This window comes from Ictalurus punctatus, chromosome 21 (genome assembly GCF_001660625.3).
Source record: "Ictalurus punctatus breed USDA103 chromosome 21, Coco_2.0, whole genome shotgun sequence".
NCBI classification, from domain to species: domain Eukaryota; kingdom Metazoa; phylum Chordata; class Actinopteri; order Siluriformes; family Ictaluridae; genus Ictalurus; species Ictalurus punctatus.
The window spans coordinates 9,694,025-9,721,049 of record NC_030436.2 but is presented as its reverse complement, the minus strand read 5'-3'; the positions used below and the strand labels follow the sequence as shown (position 1 = coordinate 9,721,049).

At 39.4% G+C, this 27,025-nt stretch overlaps 1 protein-coding gene across 1 annotated transcript in view; it reads right to left on the bottom strand.

The window, feature by feature from the left end:
- Positions 1-736: 736 nt before the first annotated feature.
- cdk18 (cyclin dependent kinase 18) overlaps positions 737-27,025 on the bottom strand; it is a 67,058-nt gene continuing 40,769 nt past the window's right edge. The window contains exons 3-16 of the mRNA XM_017450188.3: positions 26,356-26,489; positions 23,610-23,735; positions 22,608-22,664; positions 21,195-21,309; positions 18,902-18,996; positions 18,628-18,690; positions 18,404-18,527; positions 18,012-18,132; positions 15,882-15,979; positions 15,519-15,624; positions 14,518-14,560; positions 6,438-6,528; positions 6,263-6,337; positions 737-5,253 (exon numbers count right to left, since the gene is read on the bottom strand). Of these exons, the coding sequence (XP_017305677.1) occupies positions 5,219-5,253; positions 6,263-6,337; positions 6,438-6,528; positions 14,518-14,560; positions 15,519-15,624; positions 15,882-15,979; positions 18,012-18,132; positions 18,404-18,527; positions 18,628-18,690; positions 18,902-18,996; positions 21,195-21,309; positions 22,608-22,664; positions 23,610-23,735; positions 26,356-26,489 (1,283 nt within the window). The 3' untranslated portion in view covers positions 737-5,218. The remainder of the gene's footprint in view (positions 5,254-6,262; positions 6,338-6,437; positions 6,529-14,517; positions 14,561-15,518; positions 15,625-15,881; positions 15,980-18,011; positions 18,133-18,403; positions 18,528-18,627; positions 18,691-18,901; positions 18,997-21,194; positions 21,310-22,607; positions 22,665-23,609; positions 23,736-26,355; positions 26,490-27,025) is intronic.

Sequence of the window (27,025 nt, the reverse complement as noted above, 5' to 3'; positions counted from 1 at the left end):
TTTTTAATTATTGGAGGTAAATATTTTGGTATGATGAGGGTTAATGAAAGACAAAAATGACAAGAAATACTGTAAATTCTTCTTTTACTTTATAGTTGGAGGTAAATATTTTATCCATAAGTGAAAATACAAATATCTCTATTATGTACACCATATATGTAGTAAATAATGATATTTATTTATTTATTTATTTATATTAAATTAATTATCTTCAATTATTTTATATTTCATTTGGGAAGATTTTCATCTTCTTCACTTAAACATCTATCTATCTATCTTATATATAGTTGTGTAGGTTGCACACCACCTACACAACTATTTTTTACTTTTACTATTTATTGTCTTTTCTCCCCTGGTAATTGGATTTATGTAATGTCCTTTGCACTTTTTTGGATCTTGTGAAAAAAAATAAATGCACAAACCAACCATTCACCAAGTTTATATCCATCCACACATCACCTTTCACTGACCTTGCTATGAAATATTTTCTAAATTATAGCACAGAAATCATGTGAATAAATCAATATTAAAAGTCATTCTTTTTAATGGGTGTCAATACATTTGTCCCACATTGTAAGTTTCTCCGTGTCACGTGTGTCAGGTTTATATTTTTTCACATGATTTTGACCGATCTCTGGACCGTTCTCTGGACCGTTCTCTGGACCGTTCTCTGAAAGAATTCTGCCTCTGTTTCGAAGTCAAGTCATGCAGCACAGAAAATAATCTCCACTCGATATTGAGCTTCATAATTTATTTAGTTCTTAATTTATTTAATCACATTCGGCTTCTTCAGCAATCACAATACATTCAGCTTCGAAGTACTGAAATAGAATAAACATCACACAAAATATTGAATATCACATTTCATACAAAAATCTCAGTCTTTTTCTTTATTTATAAAACATGTATACATAATCTAAATGTATTTAATACAGTAAATTTCCTGGCAAAATATTCACTGAGAAGAAGGAAAACACGTGTTAAGAGACATATTAATTCTGTCCAATATATTATTCAAATGTTTATTTTACCACAAAAACACACACAGAGGAGAGTTTCTGCTTCTAAAATGGAGTGAAGGGTCTAAAACTGCACAACCTGTAATCCTGTATTTCTCTCTCTCTCTCTCTGCCCCCCTCTCTCTCTCCCTCTCTCTCTGTCCCTCTCCCTCTCTCTCTGTCCATCTCCCTCCTGTTTTCCAGTACCGTTTGTGACACGCCCTCATTGACTTCCCCTCAGCAAGACACCACATCGCTGACATCACATACAAGTGGCCCCTTGCAGCAGCAGTGAAGCAGGGTATTGTTCTGATACTTTTCACTTCAAATGATTTATTTTCAATAAAGAATCAGGAAGATGCAGGCAACCACGGGCGCACGCAGGCTGTCTGAGGGGCAGGGGCAAAAAAAAAAAGAAGAAAAATTTCAAAAGGGCAGGAACATCTAGAGGGCACTTCATCTCATTTTGTTGCATGTATAGGAGCCTACAGGGCACTTCGTCTAATTTTCTTTCATGTAGGGAAGTTATTAGCGCACGTCATCTCATTTTGTCGCATATAGGGAGCCTATAGGGCATGTCATCTAATTTTGTCACATTTAGGGGAGCCTAAAAATTAGAGACGCCAGTTGTAGCTCAGTGGTTTAGATGTTGGACGGTTGTGAAGGCCGTGAGTTCAAATCCAAGCACTGCCACTGCTGGGCCTTTGAGCAAGGCCCGGTGTTATATAAATGGGATAAATGTAAGTCGTTCTGCATAAGAGCATCTGCCAAATGCTGGAAATGAAACATAATTATATGGGGCACTTCATGTTATTTTGTCACATGTAGGGGAGCCTATAGGGCACTGTGAGTCATTTTCTCCATAGGGAGTTCACCGTAGAAGGCATTGCATTGTATTTTCTTGCGGATAGGGGCACCTTATCACAGGGGCACCTTATCACAGGGGCATTTTATTGTTTTATCCAGCATAGGGTACCGTTTTATCTGCCATAGTTGCACCCTAGTGGGCATTTTCACTGTCTTTTTTTGACCACAGCTATCACCAGAAACTATTACTTGACGTGTGATATAGACTGAGTAGTTGGCTATATAAAAACCAATTTCAGCAGCAAATCAAATAAAAATTGTTATTTTACTGCTATCCTATTGATATCCAATTTTAAATGGAGTTTTGTGGGGAAGACGTGTTGACTCGTGTCGATTCGATCTCTCCGGAATTCAAGAGCTCGTTTAACAACTCTCAGAGAAATAATGAGGGGAAGTGATGAAGGCCAGTACTGGAACACAGCCATACCACTCTTTTGTCACTCTTTCTCTTCTCATACTTTCAATATTTTTTTTTTCGTGTACTAATAATATTTAAAAAAAAAAAAAAAAAAAAAACACAACGGCACTATGATTCTCTGTACTTGATGGCTTTGACTAGAAATATATAGTGCTTTTTTAAGGGAAATATTGAGTTACAAAGAATAGAGCAGGCAAAGACAAAATTTAGGACACTTGGATGCCATGTGCAAACACGGTAGAGCAGTTCATCATACCAAGCAATAAATCATGTGCAATTATTGGTGAGGAACAACATCTCTATAACCTATAACAATATTAAAATAGATATTAAAACAATAATAATAATAATAACAATAAAAAAAAATTGGACCCATCTTCATAATTGATTTGTACAAGGCACCTTTAGATGCTTCATCTCTGAGGTAAACGCACAAAAAGTGACAGTGTTCATTTAATACTACAGACTACATACAACCCTGTGTCTCAAAAAGTGGCTTCACCATAATGTCTGAATTTTAGTGTCATAAATGTTTATGAGCAGACTTTGGACATGCTCTGTGCTTTTGAACATCCAATCAAATCCCATAGGTGAACGATTTTTGTGAATATTGGACTCAACCATCAACAATCGTTTCACTTGCTCATCATGCGTTAAAGTTACGTTTACCACGGCACTGCTGAATTCTCAAATCTGATTACCCAGAAGGTTTATATGAATGCGCTCATTCTAATATGTTGCCATTTCCATAGCAACAGCTCAAACACAAGGACTTGTACGATGGGTGCTGTGTAATCTAAATCTCAGAATCTTCTGGTGTATGTATCTTTTAAGTTTTGTGCGAATCCACGCAAGCAGACATTCATTTTAATTTAATCGAATCAGTTGAGTAAATTAGGTTCTGCTTCCTTAAAATTGATTGATGTGTGGTGGCCATATTGTTTACAAATCTCAACATGGTTAAGATAGTTATTGAGTTTCACACACTGCTGAGTAGAGTAGTTTAGGGTTCCAGAACCTTCTGTGCTTGGACCTCTAAACATCTTTAAAGAAACAATAGGGTTCCAGAACCTCAGGTGTATGGACCCCTAAACTTCTTAACAAAAACAGTAGGTTTCCAGAACCTTCGGTGCTTGGAACAATAATCATCTTAACAAAAACAATAGGGTTCCGAAACCTCAGGTGTTTTATATGCCTAATTTATACCATTTAAAACTATTATGGTTTAACAGTTCATAGGCAGCTCTCATTTTGTTCTCATTGTGGATATTGTTTTTCTTACTTCTTCCAATCTATTACATCACAGGGATCTAAAGTGTTTTGTTTTTTTATCCAACAAAAAAACCCCATGTAATTGTTGAAGTTTTCTGCCAGGAGATGTTTGTTTAACATTTATTATAGCACTCAGTAAGTTGTTTGTGGTTTTTCTGTATCAGTAAAGCTGTGTTTTTTTTCTTGCTCACTTCAAAAGAGAGAAACGAAACACGAAACGTAACTATAAATGGATCAAAAGTATGAAACTAATCAATTCAGGCTGTGTGTGTGTGTGTGTGTGTGTGTTTAGCTTTGGGCCACTAACAGGAACTCTGCTTCTTCACAACAGCCTGTTGTTGATTATCTTCCTGTACTAGCACGACCTGTGTTACTTCTGACTTGTTTTATACTTCATTACAGATCACAAAGTTGTATGAATTCAAACATGTAGTATGACTGCTACAAATCAAGTTGTAAGGAACGGAGTGAACGCTAGCCCCACCCCAAAGTGACGTTAATATTTGTGACGTGACTCGAAGTGAAAGGTGGTGTGACCTGCACATGTCTATGAAAGTTAAAAGAGGGAGATCATGTTGCAAAACAAACAAAAAAGTCCTGACGTGTGATCATATCGTTTCACTTTAACGATTAAATCTTTAGAAAAATTTCAGTGTGGACACTTTTGAACTTTCACTGAGTGGCGTCCACTTTTAATTGGGTACATTATACCACTTTTTTATGTATAACTATGACAGACTTTCCAGGTCACTTACATACATCATTAAAACTTTAATGTTTAATACCAGGTCCTCTTTTTTTGTGCTGTCTAGTCCATATTTTTTTAAAAAGAAATTAGATTTAAAGGAAAACTCCACCCTGATACATGTTTAATACATGTTTAGGGATTCCGGCACTAATGTGTTCGGTCGATGTTGTATTTTCATTATTCCTGTGAAAAGCTAGCGGCTATGTGACGCTCTGATGCCAGTTCACCGATCTCAAAGACAAGTCATAACGAGCTCCTAAGAACAAAATGATTTATTTTCTCATTCACCAATTTCCAGCAACGCTTAACCTCATGTTCATGAGAAATCCAGCGTAGAAGCAGTATAGAGATTGGTGAAAACCTTGTCCCAGAATGCACTGCAGTTATACGGCACAGAGACTCAGCTCGGCTAGTTAGCGGTCTATAGGATCAGCGAGTGCGATGGTGTTGTTCAGAATGAAAATCGAAGCTTTGGTAATATAGGAAACCATTCACCAACATAAAAATAGACGAACATGTCGACAAAATACGTGTAGAACAAAAACCCTTGGAATTTCTTTATAAAATAAATCTGGGATGCAGTTGAAGATCACGTGTTAATTACTAAGATAAATATGAGATGAATGCATGCTGTTCAGGGTGGATTTGTCCTTTAAATACTTTTGGAGCACAATGCTGATCCAGATATGAGTGTTGAGAAAGCACAGTGAGAAATAACGAGCTGTGTAAATTTGTCAAATTCAATAAAACAGCAGTGAATACTGTAGAATTGGCTTCAGTTAGTTGTGTGTGTGTGTGTGTGTGTGTGTGTGTTTCAGTTTGAGAAGGTTTTGGGATACAGCTGGGCAGTTTCTTTAGATTTACAGCCATTCGCTTCATGGTGATGATGTTCCTCCTCCATAAATGTATCAGTCGTTAGAATATACTCTGTCTGCGGTTCTTTCCCCGACCTAAAATAGGGAGAAAATAAAATTTTTTAAATAGTTTGGCCACTATATACTGTATCAGGATTGCGGTTAAAAAAGAAAAGAAGAAGAAAAACAATAAAAGAATTGTATCAAATTGATTGATATTGAAAAAAACTATCAGCACTTTTCCTCCAGTACAGTTACCATCCACACACTCTTCTAGTTTCCCAGCAAACAGTATACTTTCTCAGAGCGTTTCTGCAGGTTGTGGGTAGGAGACGGCGATGGATGTGATTAGTACAGTACTACTTTGATGCACCCTTATCCTTTCTGAAATGGTAAACTACAAGGCATCTGTTGCAATTGTGCTGTGACCCATCCAAAATGACCCATCGTAGGGCACGATTGCACGAACACACACACACACACTACAGACAATTTGGAAATGCCACAACGCGTACACCGCATGTCTTTGGGGGAAGAAACCGGAGTACCCGGAGGAACCCCCTGAAGCACAGGGAGAACACGCAAACTTCCCAGCGGAGGCGGAATTCAAACCTCTCAACCCTGTAGGGTACTAACCGCTAAGCCATTGTGCCGCCCTAAAGTTATTTTTGTAGATGTTAAATAAAAGCATCAACAAACTGAGTTTGTGATCCAGATCAGGCATCGCAGAAATGCCTTTAAATATCACCATATTTCACATATGATATGATATGATATGATAGGATATCGTCTACCCCTACTAGATACACCAAAAAATTAATTCCAGCCAGAGACACGGATCAGGACGGTTCTGTGATGATCGTGTTTGTTTGACCAATCAATAGCTTGCACTGTTTGGAGCTTCAAACACATGTTCAGGAAGGAAAACAGGAATGCACAGGTCATGACCAAATATGGTATTATGGATTTGTTACCATACCAGACTGTCCAGTGGAAATGTACGTTTGTGTGCATCAAAACATACAAGACAGACATTTTAGGAGTTTTGGACGGATGTACAAGGTAATATCACCTGTCCTGATTTATTATAACTTATAACTGGTACCTGGATGAAAGACTGAGCTCCGGTGGCCGGGGTCCTTCTGAAGCTGCACCTCCTTTATCAAGAACACTGAAGACGCTGCAGAAGGAGGAAGACGAAGAGTTTAAACATCATGCAGAGACTCAAGTGAACATTTAAGAACCGTGGTGCAGTCTAAAAAAATAACGAAGTGACTCACTGTCTGGTAAGGAGTGAATGCTCTCTCCCAGACTGAGGAAGTACGCGTGTCTCAGAGACGCCTCGGCCGAGATCCTTTTTTTGGTGTCATACTGCAGTCAGACAGATAATGCAGAAGAATTAATCAACCAAAGACATACTTAAAGAAAGGAATTAAATGAAAAAACGAAATGAATTGTCTGTCTGAATCCTCGAATGTCCCTCCACACTGTCAGAAATGTGCGTAAATTTGTTTAAAGGTACAACAATTTTGGAGGATTGCTGTCCAGACTGAATAACTAAACATATGAAAAGAGTCAACATTTTTTGCCTTGAAAATAGAAAATCCTTGCTGGTTTATTATTCAAACGAAATAATAATAATTTTTTTCTTTACTGCTAAATTGGGAAGCAAGGACTGAATTTGTACCCATGATTTTGGGTTTTTTCCCCCTCGTTAAGCCACTGATGTCTTCAACGAGATGCAAATTAAAGTCTCTGACAGCAAATAATGCATAAATTATTAAGCAGCGTGTCAGACAAGATGCTTGTGAGTCTAAGTACAGCTTCAAATACTTTGCTTGAGTTAAAGTAAAAAAACAAAACAGCTCTTAAATATCCGAAAAGTATACAAGTACAAGAAAGATTTACGGGAAAAAAAAAAAAAAAAAAAAAAAAAAACACGACTGCCTCGAACCACACACCAATTTTAGTTCCTGATGTTGCGTTACTGCGACTTTCAGCAAGGAGCCAATGAACATGGAAGAACGTTAGGCTAGGCTAATCTTTCCTAAGCTTTTGTGTTAGCTAGCATGATTATAAGGTAATAAGTAGCCGAACACTAATAGCTAGCCATAATGCAAACTGCCGTGATAAATACAGATTACAGTGTGTTCTCATTCTCAATAATGCCGCCATCATCACCATCTCATAGATTGTGAAGTAGCCAAGCCAAGTCTTTGTTGTAACTCAGCTGCAGTGCATTCTGGGAATTTGGGTTCAGCATTTGCTGCAATGTCTCGAATGACTATTTTATGCGGGATTATGTCTTTGAACATCGTGAGAGAGAAAAGCAGCTTTTGTTTTTAGGAGATAACAATGAAACCAGGGCATTATCACTGACGTTTGAGATTTTTTTAATTATTATTATTTTTTTTAACTGTGCTAACAATAACAATGATGTGTGACGCCAGAGCGATACAAGACCGTTAACCTCTCACAGGAATAACAAAAGTACAGCATCGACAAATTAGCACCAGGACCAGTATCACTAAACACATCCCAAATATTTCAACATAAACATACTTAACATTTTTCAGGGTGGAGGTTTCCTCTAAGGTACTATATTCATGTTTCCAAGTGAAAAACACACTAAAGGGAAAATGAAGAACAATTCAACAACGAGGCGGTGTTTATCACACTTTCCTTCCACAGGTGCGTGTTAATGAGCTCCACCGCCTCAGATTTTCCTCCTCGTGCTGCTCTTCATTACCGGCCGGACGGCAAAGTTAGCCTAAGCACGTCGACCCTATCAATCCCTCCGCCATGCAAATGAATGCAATGGAAAATGAAGCGGCCGTCACACAGCTGTCATGTTTCACGAGGTATAAAATTGGCTCGCGTTAGAGCAATCGTCTGCTGCGCCAACGCTCGGCGGGGTTTGATGAGAAACAGGTGCGAGGTTCGGACTCATTAAGGGTGCCATCTCCAGTAACAGATCGCACGCTCGGCGGCACGAGCACAGTCCTTTATCACTGTGACAGGTCACCTTTCTCTCTCACCGCATGTGGTGAGAGAAGAGGATCAAAAAGAAAACGAGAGGAGAGATGAGAAAAGGAGGAGGTGAAATAGAAGAGGGAGGAGGTGAGAGAGTAGAGGGAGAAGGTGAGAGAAAAGGGAGGGATGAGAGAGAAGGAGGAGGAGGTGAGAGAGAAGAGGGAGGAGATGATAGAGTAGAGGGAGGAGGTGAGAGAGAAGAGGGAGGTGAGAGAGAAGAGGGAGGAAGAGAGAGAAGAGGGAGGTGAGAGAGAAGAGGGAGGAGGTGAGAGAGAAGAGGGAGGAGGTGAGAGAAGAGGAAGGAGGTGAGAGAGAAGGGAGGGATGAGAGAGAAGAGGGAGGAGGTGAGAGAGAAGAGGGAGGAGGTGAGAGAGAAGAGGGAGGAGGTGAGAGAAGAGGGAGGTGAGAGAGAAGAGGGAGGAGGTGAGAGAAGAGGAAGGAGGTGAGAGAGAAGGGAGGGATGAGAGAGAAGGAGGAGGAAGTGATAGAGTAGAGGGAGGAGGTGAGAGTAGAGGGAGAAGGAGAAGGGCCCCAGATCCCACTGTACCTGCTGTATTTTCATATCAATAAAAGTAAATTGTAACAGAACTATAAATGCTTTAATTTTCACCACATGAGCTGCCATTTTGTTTGTGGAATAAATTTTGAGGTGGCCTTTCCACAGCACAATTCCCTCTCACTGTCCTGATCTTTAAGCGCGAGCCACTGCAGAAAGAAACCCGACTGCTCTGTCTTACATCTGTTGCTCTTCATAGCATTTATATTAGTTTGCATTCTCCTTCTTTCCAGGGTGTCACTACTTTATGAACTCTTTTTATAAAGTTGAGCTCTTAATTTGCCAGTAGGATGGAATGAATACATTACCGCAGGTGAGGCTGTGAAGAAAAAAAAGAAGTATTTATTGATAAACACGACAAACATAGAAAGCTATTTAAAATGGCTGCACTGTGCATCAGGAAAAGCATTAGGCAGGAACCCTCTTTTCATTTCTGTGCATTTGACTAACACGTGAGCGCGCACTCAGCCTTAAAACGGCTCCAAGCAGAAAACAAAAAGTACCAAATAATGTATTCTCCCTTCTTTATTGCAGCACTCATGTCTCATTAATAACAGCGGCATTCATAACAGCAGCTCCAGCACAGCGCTGAGGGCTGAGGAACCCACGGTGTCGTCACATACACATAATCAGTATATTTTTTCCCCCCGCTGTCACACACGATAACTTCCTCCTTGCTGAAGATCTTTAAAAACTCACTTGCTTTGATCATTTGCTGAGATAAACAGCTCACACTCTTTAAATCTGTTTAAACCGAGCAGCACACCGCAGCGGTGTTCAGACGGCTTCACTCGCAGCGGTCTTTTTCAGATTTCACTCTCTTTCGCTAAATTCGCACGCTCGAAATTCAAAATACGTCTCGGCGTCGCACGACGTCTCTCTTTTAATTGGACACAGTCGGCTGCTAGCCTTCAGGCTGCTGAATAAAGCGTGTCGTCGATGTAATCTGATGTAGGAGCTGTGGGAACGAGGCTGTGTTCCCTTCCCCAGGTAACTTTCACTCAAAAAATAATCAGTTTACAAATACTAGGATGTAGCGTCGTGTCATTTTGTCGTATAACGAGCGCGTTGACGTTTCAAGACACACGGTTAACATAATACGCGTTTATCCCAAACTTGGTGAATCGTCAAACGCACTGGTGGCACATACCACAATAGGTAACTGTCTATTTATTTATTTATTTGACATTTTGAGCAGGTCAGTAAAGTGTTACATGGCATTCATTTGATTATGTGAAAAAGTATGAGCAAGTTTGGATGCTCTGTTAATTTTTTTAAATATACAAATAGAATATACATTAATATACTATAGTATAACATAATATAACATAATAATACACAAATATAATTTAATAAACTAATATTATATCCAAATATAATATAATAATATAATATAATATAATATACTAAAAAATTTGATTCCCTTCTGCATGCTCCCTGGTTCTCAAAGTGGAAATCAAAACCCCATCGTTATAAATGTTTCGTACTTTACTATTAAGTTATTAGAATGTTTCACTAATCACTTGAATTAAAACCACAATAACTGGAAAATAACAAAATATGTCTACCTGGAAATAATTGTAATTGTAAATATCAGGAATGAAACACTGCAGTAAACTCTCAGAATATTATTGCACACATTCGAATAATGAACTTTAATCTCAGATCAATATTCTTCTTTTGTATTAATTATATTGTTTATGTATATTTAAGATAAACATATTTATGAAATACATTTAAGTTAATAAAATCTGGGTGGGGGGTAGGGTTAATGATTATTTTTCTTTCTTTCTTTTTTTTTTGATTGGTGTAAATTGTTATTATTTTGTCTTCTGGGAAACATGTAATTATCTTATGTAGCTTATGAAGAGGAGTACTACATGAAAAAAATTATTTACAATGATCGTCATGTGCAAAAGTTTACACCCCCCTGGCTCTTAATGTATCCTGTGTTGCCTTCTTGAGCATCAGTGAACGTTTGCAACTTTTCTAACAGTTGTGTACGAGTCCCTCAGTTGTCCTCAGTGTGAAAAGACAGATCTCAACATTATATAGCCGCTGTTGGAAAGGGCTCAAATATGCAGAGGTTTCTGGAAAAGCAAAGAATGTGCAGGACCTGGAGGATTTATTCTGAAGAACAGTGGGCGGTTTAACTGCTCAGGACAAACCAGGGACTCATGAACAACTCTCACAAAACATAAACACAGTCGTTGATCATCCAGGTAACGACTCACAGTATTAATAATCGAGCGTGTGTAAACTTTTGTGTAAATTCAGTTATTATTATGCTATTATATATAGTGCACTATATGTAAACATCTATTATCTGAAATAGTCTATTCAGGGCAGAACTAAATAAAAAACGGAACGTGATTTTTATCATCTCTGTTACTTTTTAAAAATTAACATGAACATTTAGCAGATTCTGCAAGGCGTACAGTATGTAAACCTATGACCCCGACCTTATACAGAGTATAAAAGCAGAGGTTGTTCTAAGAATGCAGCTAGCATACAAGATATAACTAACATTTTCACATCACTATCCTATAGCTGGCTCATTGTATTTAAGCATAATATAACATGAAGTGAATTGATAAAGGCATCTGGGTGACATAATGCCAGTATAAATGCAATGAAAGCTGCAGATGTGTCTGTAGATGTGTGTTATATATAGATGTCCACAAGGTCAAACTCTACAAAACCTTACTGTGCTTACAGTATAGGACTTAGAGGTTGTGCATGCTTGGGCACGGTTAGTAAAGATTATTCAAAACAGTTCATTTGTTGAAACAAACCCTAACCGAGGCACTGTGACAGGAAAATAAGACAATAATTGATACAAGTTTCACTTCAAAGTGTGCTCCATTCTCAACACTTGCTTCAGTAGCCAACATCATCATTAACACTTTCTTAGTAAGCTGATGTAACAGAACCTTCAATGACACACCGAGCATTAGCATTAGCAACTTGCTTGTGTATAGCAGAGACTGAGGCTCATTTGACTAAAACACTAAAACACTGGTTGTTTTTTTTTGGGTTTTTTTAAAAAATGTGGATAAATCTGCAGACAAGCCTGAAAGCTGCATCCGCTTAAGTTTCTTTGGAAAATAAAATGTCATTTAACAGTGTTTACCCACTGAAAGTTTGCATCCCTGTCAACGTTCATGAGTTACTTTACTTCAACGAGGCTCATTAAAGTGTCTGATGACTAAAACAGGCGGCACGTGTTTACTCTAAGTCTTAGTTAAGACATGGAGTTCAAACAGGCTCAGACTGTCAATTTGGTTGCAAGCAGTTAAGAGTCAGCGGGAATCTAGAAAAAAAAACCCAGCCGTCACGATCTAAAACGGAAAATATTGACCTTTCAGAGAGCCGCAGAGCCGGAGCAGGGGATAAAAACATATCAACGTGTTTACGCAGAGCATTGCGACAGTCAAAACGCTCGTTTGTTTCATTTAGAAATAGACGGTACATGGACACAAAGAGTAAAAACAAAAAAAACAAAAAAAAAACCCAAGAGAGATTCTGAATAATCCAGAAACAACAAGTGGAGGTAAGAATAAAAGTCCAGATATACAGTATATTAGGAATAAAATAATGTGATGAAGTGGCAATACTGTTACCACCCTGATGTTGATTATTTTCCGATAAAAGCACGCCTTGAAGTGTTTTATTCCTCTTATACCAAGAAAATTTTGTACTTTTTATGCATTCAGTGTTACATTTAATGTTGTAGAACATCCTCGAGGTAAGTTATAACAACTACAAACACTTTCCCTCCTCAACACCCTGACAACAACAACAAAAACACATTTTCATAAACATTTCTCTTCCAAAGACTTTCCTGTGGTGGAGAAAATTCCTGACACTGGAGACTCCTTCTATAAATGTTCACATACATTTTTCTTTCTTAAAAAGCAGCAATATATTTACATTCAGCCTTCGGTCATACGGAGCATATTGTGGAGCGCACAATTCCACAGTGTAAATCGTTACTATAGAAAAGATAACGCAGCGTATAAGAAGGAGCACAGATTATTAATGTAATCCTGTGATTCAAAGCTGCAGTACTATCAGAGTTATCCTGCTGCTCAGTACAATAAATCATCACCATCTGACCAATCAGAATCCAGCATTGCTGTGGTGTCAATGGGAGAACATCTGTAAAACTCGAACTGGTTGATCAGATCATCATTTTAAAGTGAGGGTGTGCAAACTTTTGCACTCAATTATACACTTCTGTGTAGGAATGAATCGTATGCGTAGACGTGCTTCATTTGTCTCGGCAAACATAAAGATGAAGGATTTACTCTGGAGAGTCACCTGCTAGCTAATTGCTCGTACCATATGTAGTGGCGTATTAACATCAGTCAGCATGGGATGGATTTCAGTGTGTGTGTGTATGTGTGTGTGTGTGTGTGTGTGTGTGTGCGTGCGCGCGTGGGACTACGCTAAAGTCTTTGTTAACTGTAGCTATCCACATTATCTCTCAGGAGATAATTGGAGATGGATGTGTATCGCTATGACTCCTAATTAGCCTATGCATTCATCTGAGGAAAGTGCTCCTCAAGTTAAGTTATGGATTAAAAGGAATTTTCAGTGGGGAAAAAACATTTAACAGCTGGACCAGTCCAGGGTCATTTTTAAAAGCGTGGGTACTTTGTGCATAGAGTCTTGTAATAAATTTTTAAGATGTTATTTAATGGTGATTACAGTTCGCTTTGAAGACCCTTAGGACGAGATCAAGAAGTTTAACTATCCTGAATATTAGTGTGTTCGGTTTCACAAATGTTCCTTCATTATCAGAAGTTGCAAAAAAGTTCAGTAATCAAAGTGTAATATTGCAAAATAGTCAAATGGATATGTATGTTTTTTTTTTCTTTCTTTTTTTCCACCTGAAAACTTTCAAACTAATTGTGAAAGTCACGCTGTGTCCACATTAGTCTTTGTCGCTACGTTTTGGCCTTCCGTTCACACAGAGACGCCGTTTTTGTCCAGCGAAAAAGGACATGCATGGTAGGCTGATTGGGAAAGTGTCCATAATGTATGAATGAGTGTGTGAATGTGTGTGTGATTGTGCCCTGCGATGGATCGGCACCCCGTCGAGGGTGTACCCCGCCTTGTGTCCCATGCTCCCTGGGATACGCTCCAGGTTCCCGTGACCCTCTAGGATAAGAGGTATAGAAAACAGATGGATGGATGGAAGGAAAAATATGGAGGCGCGTTGTGTTCTCCATGCGCATTTGTGATGATGTAAGATGAATGCAAGTGCGCTGTGGGGTGGGGGGTGGTCGCTGCAAGGGGCGCGGGGGGGTCGATTGGGGGTGGCGGGTGAGTGCACTGGGAACTGCAGCAAAAAGTGCTTTCACCATACGAGCCTTTGAATCCTTTTAGTTATAATATTCACTGCCTTTTTAAATATTAGGTCTGGAGACTGAGAGGTTTATGGCAAAACCTAATATTTTTCAAGATACACTTTCCTTCCACCCCAGAAACCATGGGGGAGGTTAACGCAACTCTAATTAGTGTGTTTAGATTGAGATCTTTGTAAAAAACAAAAAAAAAATACAAAACAACAGCATGCTCAAAGGTTTACATATTCATGAATATGGAGTTAAAAACCTGCAGAAGCAGCCAGCAGTGTATCATTACATGGGATTCAGCTCAGTTTCAGATGACACATGAAGAAAAAAGTTCAACTCGTTTCATTAGTAAGAACAAACAAACTCAGTACAAAAAAAGTTTGATCATCTGTGCAGCTTTGAACTCACCAGTAGAAGAGCCGAGAGAAGATCGATGCCCTCAGTGTCCAGCCTGCAGACACGCACATGGAGAAAAAAGGAGGATTTCTGCAGCTTTTGCAAACTGACTAACATCATCATGCCCTCGTCTGATTATTCAAAGCTTTGTTTAGAAGGTCAACGAGATGAAGATGAATTTCAGATAATCTATTTGCTAACAAACACAAATACAGATGACGCACACAATGTATTTGCACTACTGTCATATACCATGTCATATAAGAAGATGCATAAGCAAATATTAATTGGAAGGGTGGCAATCATTTAGAACCCCCCCCCCCCCCCCCCCCCAAAAAAAAAGCACTACGTATGAAAAATTGTTTATGATATATCAAATAAAAACCATATACTTGGGAAATCACAACAGCCGGGAGTCAAGGAAGCGAACTTGGCCGTAATGTCTGGGTGGGGGGGAATACTCTCTCTTTCTCGTCAATCATAGCAACACTAGCTAGTCGTGGGTGTCCGTAATCTCATGTATGATGTATGCAGAAGAGAGTGGCAAGCGTGTTTTCCTCCATGTGTTCCCATGTGATGCATCACAGGGCAGCATTTCAGAAACGTGTAGAGGAAACACTTGTTATAGGGGAGAGCTGGCTGGTGGGTGGGAATTCGACCAAATTGAGGAGAAAACAAAGAAAAAAAACCCAAAAACACATTTTTCACATATTTTTCATTTCAACACATTTTTCACTACTTGTGATAAACAAAATATTGTGTTCACATAATCACAAGGTATGCAATGTACCTATATGTTTAATTACAAAATACTCATTCTACCTTATGTGCTGTTAATACTTTATTAAGCACATAAGGTAGAATGAGTAAGCACCTCATTCTACATAAGGTAGAATGATTAAGCACTCTCTCCAAGGGTGCCAATAATTCTGGAGTTGACCGTAGGTGAGTAAATGCAGAGACCAGAGGATTCATGTGCATTGTGACCTGCTGACTAATTGGTGTTGTGTTACCTGGGAACATGGTTTATTAGAGCCTGGGCTCTGTACAGGGGGAAAAGGTATGACTTGAACTCCTCATTCGCAGTAATCCCAGGCCAGGTCTCTTCAGTCGGGGTTCCTTGTTAAAAAAAAAAGTTTTTATTTTTTAAATGGTAAAGAAGTGGAATAAATTCAGCTTTAAATAATGATCAGAACGCAAGGTTACTGCAATGATTGCAAAACAAATAAGGTCTTATGAGGGAACTCGGATGATGCTCTTCAGGGCTTTGGAGCTTTTTGTAAGTTAAACATATGACATGTCTCAGATGTTTAGAAAATAATTTACTTTTTTTTTTTTTTTTGCAGAATGTTGTAGCTGTCAAAAGCTAAACGTACCCATGAGGCGGAAAACCAGGTGCAGCTCCTCTTTGACGGTCGAGCCTGGGAACATGGGCCGTCCCGTTGCCAATTCGTACAAAATACACCCTACGCCCCTGAATGCGACACAAACAACACAGGCGCTCTGCTTAATTACATTATATTCTGTGCAAAAGAAAAAAAAAACACATTCATTTCAAAATAAATGAATAAATCTTTGACATTTAAGCACAGCAGGGATAATTCGCATGAAAGAATGGATTCGAACAGATTTTCTGGCTCGGTTTTTCCGGCTAGGGCGAATTCGAGGACGACTCCCGTGGCCCGTGTTTTGATTTCTTGTCATTTGGATGGCGGCCATGGGATGTCTGTGAGCTGGAGATATCGGGAGGAGACATGCGGCTGCCGTCACGCATGGATTGATTAGACTACTGGGCTAATCCCCTGGATTACTGCCACACAGGGGTTTTTATTGAACAGTACAGCCCAAGTTTAAAAAAAACAAAAAAACAAAAACCATTTCTGACACTGAATCAAAAACTCGAGTGCTCTGAGGCATAAAAGTCCGTTTCCTGTGTGTGAGAGAAAAAAAACAACAGGGAAAGGAATGCAATACGAATGGATCTTTGAGATACAACGTCTCAAAGTTGGTCGAGAGTAGAAGCTTTCTCGAACTTGTAATCCAAAGGTAACATGAGAGCGCACTGCCTCGTTCATTCTCACTGAAGAAGAGTTTTTGGCTCGTAGAGGAATTTCCTATCGACTTGTAAGACACCCGATCCACTTTATCGAAAACCCTGTTCTGACTGGATTAGCGTAACATGGGGATTTTAGTCCAGAGGACTAAATTTGTACCATCAAAATGAAGGATTTGTCCTTTTTATAGTGGCGAGACACTTCAACAGCGATGAACATAGTTTTACTGTCATCACTTTTTGCCTTGCTAGTTGTTGTTTTGCAAACAGTGAAGTAAAGAGAAAGAGCTTATCTCTGTGAACTTTGGAGCCCCATGGAATGAACGTCACGATAATAATACATCCACCAACCATTTTGAATATCCGCTGGTTTCACCTCCTACAGCCTCAGAAGCATGTTGCTTGTTCAATGCATGCATATCGGTTGCATTTTTAAAAAAAAATAATAATAATGGAATATGGATTTTGTCACAAATCTGAATTTGTGATTTTGATGTTGGGGACAAATTAATTGCAAAATTCATTGAAAAATACCAACAAAAAAGGAGATATAGAGGCTAAGCTAGCACATACCAGTGAAGCCGTTTATTTAAACTATATAAAGTTGTAGCAATAGTGGAAATGATAAAAAAAAAAAAAAAAAAAGTTTGGCATATCAACGTTTGCCTCAGCTGTGTTGATAAATTCCTAAGAAAAGACTCTGTATGCTGTAATTGTAGGGAAAATACTGTTATTAGAAAATGAGTTAAGAAAGCGCTAAGAAAAGATTCTGTGGAGTTCAAATTTCTCTGTAAGTAGTGAAATACTTTTGTGAGGTATAAACGCCAAGCGCTAGCTACGGCTTACTGTGCAAGCATTAAAAGCAGTAATTTTTTTTTTCTCTCTTCCAAACAATACAACGTCGTAGTGAAATTAAAATAAGATAAAACGGTCTGGAATATCAACATTTACCTCAGATTCGATGATGTATTCCCAAAGAAAAGACTCCATACAGCTAAAATTACACTGTACTTACGTTTAGTGTTAGCATAAATTTGAAGTTTTACAGGGTTAGGCATATTGGGAAACATCAATGTCTTGTCATAACTGGTGAACTCAAAGCTCTCAATAATGGCAGGAATCCATACAGAGACCTCTTGACGGTTGTTATTTTCAACATTCATACAGTGGACCCATAATGCATCGCTAACCTGTCTGCTTTAACACCACGAGATGGCTGTGACCGCTATTTAACACTTAAATAAGTGTTAGGAAATTAAGTCCAAATATAGCTACATTAGTATCAGATAATTAGCCGACTGTTTATGATCTCTCTTCATTTATGTAGCTAAAAATAAGCTTTTTCCCCCCTCAATCAATGTAGAAGGAATTATAGAGGACGAAAGTCTTGCTGTCCCCTGTGACTAACCCTGTTAGCACATAGGAGCTAGCATGTGGATCAGCAAGTCCTTACCACATGTCTATGGGAGTCGAGTACTCTGTGGAACCCAGCAGGACATCTGGAGGCCGGTACCACAAAGTCACCACCTCATTGGAGTAGGTTTTCGTTGGCACGGATTTTGCTCTTGCCAGACCTAACAAGCCGGAGAGAGAGAGAGAGAAAGAGAGAGAGAGAGAGAGAGAGAGAGAGAGAGAGAGAGAGAGAAACAATAAACATTACTCATCTGAGGAAGAAACGTTGCCTGGTAACCCGGTAATTGGCGCAGCGCCATGTTGAGATTTATATCATTTGAAGTTACTAAGTCGTGCTGTTGCTGAGGGGAATAGAATAAGGGATCTGGGTTATGGAGTCTGAGATCAGATGAAAGAAAGCCTTGCTGGTGTAACCTTCTGAAAGAGTCTCACCAAAGTCAGCTAGCTTCAGTTCTCCCTTCTCGTTGATGAGCAGATTCTGTGGCTTGAGGTCCCTGTGTAGAATCTTTCTCTTATGACAATAAGATAAGCCACGCAGAAGCTGGAACATAAATATCTATAAGGAGAGAACACGAGATCATTATTTATTATTACAAAATTGGAAATTGGATGGGTTTTTTTATCGGCTCGGAAAATGGCGGAGATCAATGAGGCACCTTCACGTTGTGCATGCTCATGAGGTTTCCACAGTTGTCTAGGTACTGCTTCAAATCGCTGTCCTGCAAAACCAGAACACCTTTAGCAAAAACACATTAACACACATTCACATTTTTCATTGGGATCATTCGTGGTATCTCTTAACCACCAAGCTCCTACATATGTCAGCCATCTGACTAGTTAGGTTTATGATATAAGAGGCTTTTGGCCACAGCTGGACGGAGGTCCGCAGCGGTAGATATGATCCATTCAGCAGAGGGTAGGAAGTCTTACCAAATATTCGAAGACCAGAGTGAGGCAGCGGTCGGTGTGGATGATATCATGCAGAGTCACGATGTTGGCGTGTTTCAGATTTTTCAGCAGTGAAACTACAGCGAGACAAACACAAGACGAATGTAAATTTACCACAGAAAACAATCACACTCTTAAACTGTTTTGTAAATAAAGGCTTCTCAAGGGCTTGTGGGAGGTTATCAGGTCTAGCTTTCTGCAGTGGTACTTTTAAAAAATGGGAAACATTGTGTTGGGTTATAACAATACTACATAGAACCTTACAGGGACAAAAAAAACCCCCCAAACTTTTAAGCCGAGTTGCCCTGTCACAATTTTTATACGATTGTGCCACAATTATGATACGATTTTGCCACAAATTTTATACGATTTTGCCACAAATTTTATACGATTTTGCCACAATTTTGATACGATCTTGCTATAATTTTGATACAATATTGTCATAATTTTAAAATGATTTTGCTACAATTTTTATTACATTTTGCCATAATTTTAACAAGATTTTGGCAGGTTTTTGCCACAAGTTTACCCTGATTCTGACATGATTTTTCACATTTTGTCATAATTTTTTTTTACAAGATTTTACCACGATTTTGAGATGCCATTGATAAAATCTTGCCATGTTTTTGCCACAATATTGGCATGATTTCGACACGATTTGCCAACAAACTTTGACCTAATGGCTTGTGAACTAGATCGTAATTCTGGTGTGACGGGTAAACAATGCATGATAGATGTTATCCACCAAACTGCTGGAGGTCAGCTTTCTGACAACAAAAAATTTAATTGGACGTCATATCATGTGAGATAGTTAAAATCTTACACTGTAAATGAACATCTATCTGTGACTTTGCGTATCCTCAGCGTAACCATAGTAACCGTATTAATGAGTAACCAGCTTGTTTCAGGAGTTTGACAGAAAAGCAATTACAAATCATGGACGCCTATAGTAGTGGAAGCATCCTTTTCCGTGACCCTTTTCTTTGGCGTCTCCTTTCTATTAGTAGTTTTGATGCATAAAGCTGAGCAAACTGAGCGCTAGCTGCTTGTCAACAGCCTCACGTTTACATCGAGGTGGTTAGTGGCATCATTTAGCTTTTGATTGTCATGCGATACTAGCACCTGCCACATGAGGCATTGTTACAGTGTGAGCATGTTTGTGATGTCAAGGCGTACGACTTGAGTGGCAGTCAAACAAAAAGATTTCTTTGCTGTACAGCTTTAGGCTGCTAGATGGGAGGTTTTTTTTTTTTTTTTTTTTAACCACACAATAATTCTGCAGTTAATGGAAATTTGACAATCTAACACCGGCTGCATTTAAAAAATTTTTAACATGCCCTCGTTAACTTCCCAAAGTCATTTAGGATTCAGACTAATCTAGCACTCATGAGAATGAAGCTAATCTCTATTACCATCAGCACTTCATTTGTGCTGGATTCTGCCGGAGCAGGATCGAGTACCTCTTAGATTTGGAGTTATTTACTTGGAACTGATATGTCTGAAGCTTTTTGTTATGATCATTGTTCATGCGTCATCTCCCTTCCAAAAATACAGCCGACCCATTTCAAGGACACCCAACTGCTAACTAGGAATTATAGCGCACTTGTGTTAACAGCCAACAAAGAATTTTGGAAAAAGGCAGCAGATTTGTTGACTGAATGTTACCGTGTGTGTCTATACTGTATGCTCTGGGACCTTTTCCCTTCCTCTCCACCTGCTGGATCTCCTCTCTATTCTGGTATCCCATGTTTTACAAATGAAGCATACAGAGATCATTCCTGGCTCCTCTTAATCAAACCCTGTTATGATCTTAAAGGACATTGTGGTCTCTCAGATGAAATTTGTTAGATGGACCCTTGAAGCCTTGAAGGATCAAGCTGATTTGACTGTAGACATCAGGAACTCTTGGTTGTTTGAACCTGTGTGTATGTGTTGTCTTGTTCATTAGGGGCTCTCAGACATGTACGCGTGCCAGAACTCTGCTACACTTCATTATTCCAGCACTTCGCCTTCACCACATAGGCTTCCTCTCCTAGACCAAAACTGAGGTAAGCCCACTGGGTGGCAGCCTTGCTTCATGGTGACACTCCCTCTTTACCCATTCCCGTCACATCCGCATACTCTCATTTAGGAGAGAGATTTAAGCCCGGGGGAGAGGAAGCCTGCAGCTCACTAGTCTAGGATTTGCACTCCCGACCACAAATCTGGAGTTTTAACAGCCTGGGAGCTTAAAAATGGCCCGTTATTGTGAAGTTGTTCTGGAGAAGGACACTACCTTCCCTGATAGCTGTGCAAGGGGCTCCTTCTTCATGCTCAAGCCGTATCTCTTTCAGGGCCACCAGGTTTTCTGTCAGCTTGCTGCGCCCCTTGAATACCGTAGCATAAGTGCCCTGGTGTAGAAAAAAAAGATAAGGTGATGCCGGGATTCAGAACAGCGAAGGAACAATGAGTTTAATGTGTTACATTTAATACAGACGAAAAAACAACAACCAAGACACATCCAGCTGCCTCACTTGTGAGCATGCATAGATATCCTACTGCTAGTGATATAAGATAACATGGAAATTCATATGAAATCTGTCCTTGTGCTTTTCTGGAGAAGACAAAAGAGGCCAAGTTAATTCTCATCATTAAGAACATGTTTCATAAAAGCTCATTCACAGGGACTTGTACAATGGATGTCCTATATGATCTTACATCTAATAAAAAACATATATAAACATGTTCTTATCTAACAAAGAAATGAAAGGCATAATAATTGCTTTTATATTGACGCTTTCTATGAGGAGATATTTATTTAACATTTTTGGAAGGAGTCTCCAGTGTCAGTCGGTAAGCCTTCAGGACTTTCTGGATTTTCAGTAACATAACAAGCTGTGGGGTTTTTTGGGGGTTTTTTTTTGAGGAAGAAAAAAGTGAGGCTGGTGGTGAGGGACCAATTTTTTGTAACAATATATGTGTAAATGGATAAAAAGTACTGCATTCATTCATGACTTAAAAACTGCAATCACTTGCAAACTTCTGTTGTATAAAAGGAATAAAACACTTCAGGACATTCCGTTACAGTGAAGTAATCAGCTTCAGGGTGGGAGTAGGGACTTGTTGTGGATTAAATTCCCATAACAAATGTAAGGAGTGCCCCCAGGTGTTCCACTCCTTACATTTTTTATTTATTTAGCTTGTAACTCTTGCTATACGCCTACTTCGCCAAAAGCAGAAAGCTTTCATTAAATGCTAAATGTATAATACAATAAAGTCTTGCTCAGATTTAGTATTCACTTTGCCACACTTCTGCTAGCTTGTTATCATCTCTCTGATTTTAGCACACAGCCTTTTTTCCCCCCAGGGTATCCCTCAGGGACATATGCTGGACACATTGTTTTTGTTTTGTTTTATTCCAACACTGTGTATGGTTTTGTTTTTTTTGTTTTGTTTTGTTTTAAGTTAATGGAAAATTGACATATTTTGTTTAGCATGGCATTGAGAAACATCAGATCGTTGAGCTTTCTCGGTACCTGTATGTGTTCAGGCCAGAATCAGGACACAACAACAATACTGCTTACTGTTTACAGTAATCACTCATGTCTGCACAGACATTAAAGTCAATATAATAACTGTGATGTAATAAATGTGCTGTAATGGTGTGCTGTAATGAGAAAACAAGAGATATCTGAGAGATCTGACTCACCTCTCCCAGTTTGCCCAGTTTCACGTACGTCTCCAGTTTCCCGAAACCGATGTCAGACTGAAGATGAAAGACATGACTTGCTGTAATGTTAATTGTATTTAATTTCTCAGCTCATTGTGTTTTATGGACTTGATGAACAATTCTTTATCTGGAATAATCTCAAAAGCATAAAATAGAAACCAAACATGTGACTAAAATCAGCTCTCGTCTGTTATGAATCATTAATTTTAAACATCTTTTTTTTTTCTTTCTCTGTAACAATCGTCCTTATTCACCATATTTTTAACGAAGTGACCGGTTTGTTTTTGATATTTTATTTCATTCATTCATTTTATACCACATCGCTGTCGAGTTTTTGATTCCGATTGGTCAGAAGGTGTTAATTCATTTTCTAGAACAGCAGCTACACAGGATTATATTATATTAATGTGATTGTTTCTATAGCAACAGCTCGTTCACAGGAACCGGTACTTGTACAGATGCTACACATAAATGGACTAAAAACACGTATAGTTGTTGATATGTTGATGTTTTCTGTAAGAAGATGTTTATTTAACAGTTATGGAAGGAGTCTCCAGTGTCAGCGATTTGTAACAGTCAGTAGGTTTTCCTACATGTTCAGGAGAGAGTTTAAACTTTGAGGTTTCACGATTATTTATTTATTTGTTTGTTTGTTTGTTTATTTATTTAATTGGATTGTTAACTTCAAGAAATAGAAAAAAAACAAGAGGCTGATGAAAGAACAACTGTTTATAGGCGTCATAATGTAATGATAACAGGGACTAACTCATCCCATGGACGTTCCACGACGTTAAATGTTATTATAAATGGATAAAAATGACACCATATCATTCTTTGAAATAAAAAAATTTAAGTTAATGTCTCAAGAGTAAGTTTGGTACGAAAAATATGTCATACGCACTTCTGAATTTAACGATAAGGTGGACAAGATCACATTCCAGAGACTATAAAGGTGTGTGTGTGTGTGTGTGCGTGTCTGACCAGTGAGGCTCGTCTGGACATGCGGCTGTGTGGTTTGCACGATTCTGGGCTCTCCATCTGCAACTTCTTTAAAAACTCCGGAGGCAAACGAATGTCCATGGGCAGAGACATCCTCTTACTCACGTCCTACGCACACGCACACACACACACACACACACACACCTTGCATTGATATAATTAATAATGCCGCAAATATACGCAACACCTACATCTCACTCTTACCTTTAAATGTTTAGATATTCCTTTATCATTTGGTCCCCACTAGGATATAAAAACACGTCAGTGCATGCAGACGATCAGGACCATTTTCCCAAAATCACTTTTCACTGTGTGCTAACGATGTATTTTTTGGTTTTGTTTTGTTCTGTGATGCTTCTTTAGAAACTCATCCTGGCTTAGCACGTCAGGACATCAAGCTGCGCCTGACATGACTGCCATCTCATAACTGTGGAAGACGAAATCAAAGAACAAAAAGTCTGAGGGAAAACAGGTATTGCGTGTTGAGATTCTGTCTCACTTAAATCCCGTCCTTCAGGGGTGAACTTCAAAGTGCGGAAAAAAAGAAGCAGCTGTCATTTTTTATTTTATTTTATTTTTTAAGAAAGTACTTGATGATTCTTGAATTTCGGCTAACCTTTACTTCTTCTGCGCCTGATGAAGGCTTGAATTCCGAGGAATCTCTGTCCCACTGCTTCTTAAAGAGGTTTTGTACAGTTGCGCAACAAACCTATCTAGCAATTTAAAGTTAAGAGGCTTTTTTTCCCCGCACCCGCGTTCCCTTGAGCCTGGCTGGCGAGACTGAAATAAGGGTGCACGTGGCTGATAAAAGCTTCTAGAGGCCAGAAAGGAACCCAATGGATTTGAAAATGGAGAGGGCATTCAGTGCAATTTTCCTCCTCGAGATACATTGCTGCTGAACATGAGGTTTGACAGCGGGGCTTGGGAGAACTCTGAACGCACTGCGATATGAAGCCCGACCTAAAAATAACCCGTCGGCTGCGTTTAGCCAAGGCCTCCATCTTTTAGCCAGGTCTCTGGCAGGAGTGACACGGAGGAGAGGGCTGGAATAGGAGGCTGGTATTTGTCCTTCACACACAATCAAGGCTTGGGGGACAGGCGAGTAATGGTGGGTTGGGAGAGAGAGGGAAACGAGGAGGTGGCGGTGATGATGATGGCGGCCGCCGTCGCTGTTCTGGGAGACTTTGATTAATCTGTTATTTCCCCCTCAGGGGTCCATTTTCTGGGAGTTTCTTTGGGTTTTGTTTTCTACAAGATGAAAGTCACCCTGAGAAAGACGCTGGCATTTACGATACTCTGTCCTTCGGGTGCACTGTCACGTCTACAAGAATTCAAGCAATAACTCACGACTGGACTTCTACACGTTACTTGCATACTTCCTGAGCAGTGTTACTATTCGACTCGGTGAAATAGCTTGTTCCTGTGCTGGATCCATGATGTAACCGCTTCGTACATCGTCAGTATTCCCTTATTCTACATTACGCCGTTAAAGATTCCATTGATAGCAAGAAAAAACATTTCTAATTTACTCAGAACACATAGACACAAGATAGGAAACCTGATGTCCTGAGAATACTATATTACTGTATAACTCTGATATTACTACACCACTCTGATATCATTCTGATATTACTATACCACTCTGGTGTTACTATATTACTCTGAAATTCTGACAGTTTTCCCATCTCTGGGTAATAAGAACTATACAAAAGGATTTCTCAAAGCAAGTATGCATAATGAATAGCTTCTCAAAAAAGAGGTTCAACTCGGAACCCTCTCTAATAGGGAACCTTTAAGGGTTTCCTCCAAATGAACAACTGAAAGGTTCTGAATTTTCTACGAGTGTCGAACCCACTAACCAGTGGATGAGCTAATCTCATGCTACACCTGCACAGGCTTAGATAAAAGCATTCCTCAGCGATCCTTTGGATGGTTACCTTGCTTTCTAAATGTGTTCTACTTGGAACCTTTTCTGAAAGAGAAACCTTCTGTTGTGGTGAAATGTCTCAGATATGCTCAGGGGGTTTAGGCAGAGACTCTCCAGATTTAACAGGTTCTCCTGACCACCTTCTAGGCTGAACATCTCACTTGTTCTTTGTTTTCTATGAAAGGTGATTAATGGGTTCTGCTCTCAGGGGCTATCTTCTTGGTCAAACACTTTACTAGTATCTGGCTTGTAGCTGTTAGGAAGGATTGAGCCTTTATTCTGTATGTCACCCATATCAGCCAGAAGATTACTAATGTTTTCAACATGATCTCCTCTTAAATTTGAGGAGCTTCCCTCGGTGGGTGTATCTTCTTGAGTAAATGGCTTGTTGTCATTTTCCATACATCTACCAAGAAGCATTTGGTTGAGATCCTGTGTCTCATCTGTTTTATGTAAGAGGTTGTCTTCTCTTCTCCTATATTTTTGACTGAAGGTCTCACTGGTGTTTCTCAGGATGGTTTGGTTACACACTCTTTAGGAAATTAGAAAAGGCCCCAAGTAAAAAGGTTCCATCCAAAAGCAAGAACTGGTAACCAGTCCAAGAATCTTTGAGGAATGATGACGGGTGGAGAGTAAGATAAACCTCTACACTTTCACTCTTCACCCTTAGAACATGATATTAGCTTTATCAAACAATGGAATTGCTTGATCACGTAGTTACTGAGGTGAGTCCTGAGGGATCGGAAGTGAAAAAAATGATTTCAGGTTCCTCGTTTCGTGAGGAACAGCAGTGCTACTGACCTCCATGGAGAAGCGACGGTGCTGGACTTTGCTGTGGTAGTGCAGCTGGGTGGGAGATGGAGCCTGATGGTCGGAGGCCAGTGGACTGGGCGACGGGTGTAGAGCGTGCAGACCCAGGCTGTTCGGCACCAGATCTGTGGAATTGTCAGTAAAACACTTTTATCATTCTGACAGCTTGTGGAAATGTAAAAAAAAAAAAAACCCAAACATGATAGATGGAGGGAATACCATGAGATATTAAATCATGTTTTTTTTTTTAAAACTACAATTCTATGTTGTTGACTTGTTAAAATGACTAATTACCGTAAGCCAAGTGTGTAATATGACCATCCAAATTCTGATCACGTGTACAATTCAGCTGGAAGATTATAGTACGAGCCAAAAACAGGACATGATGGTGGCACTAACAAACAGCTGTGTTGCTGTCCATCACATTCCTATGAGGTAAGTAGAAAAAAATGAACTTCTCGACAGTACACTTTAATCCAATCCAAGTGGAGCAGCTGACATCCCAGTCGTCCCCTCCCTCCCTCCCTCCCTCCCTCCCTCCCTCCCTCCCTCCCTCTCTGATTGGCCTGCTAACTCAATAACCGTGAGGTCAACTTTGCCATATGCTGGTGACAGGAGGCGCCATTAATCACGCGGGCCATAATTACGGAACTCAACGCAA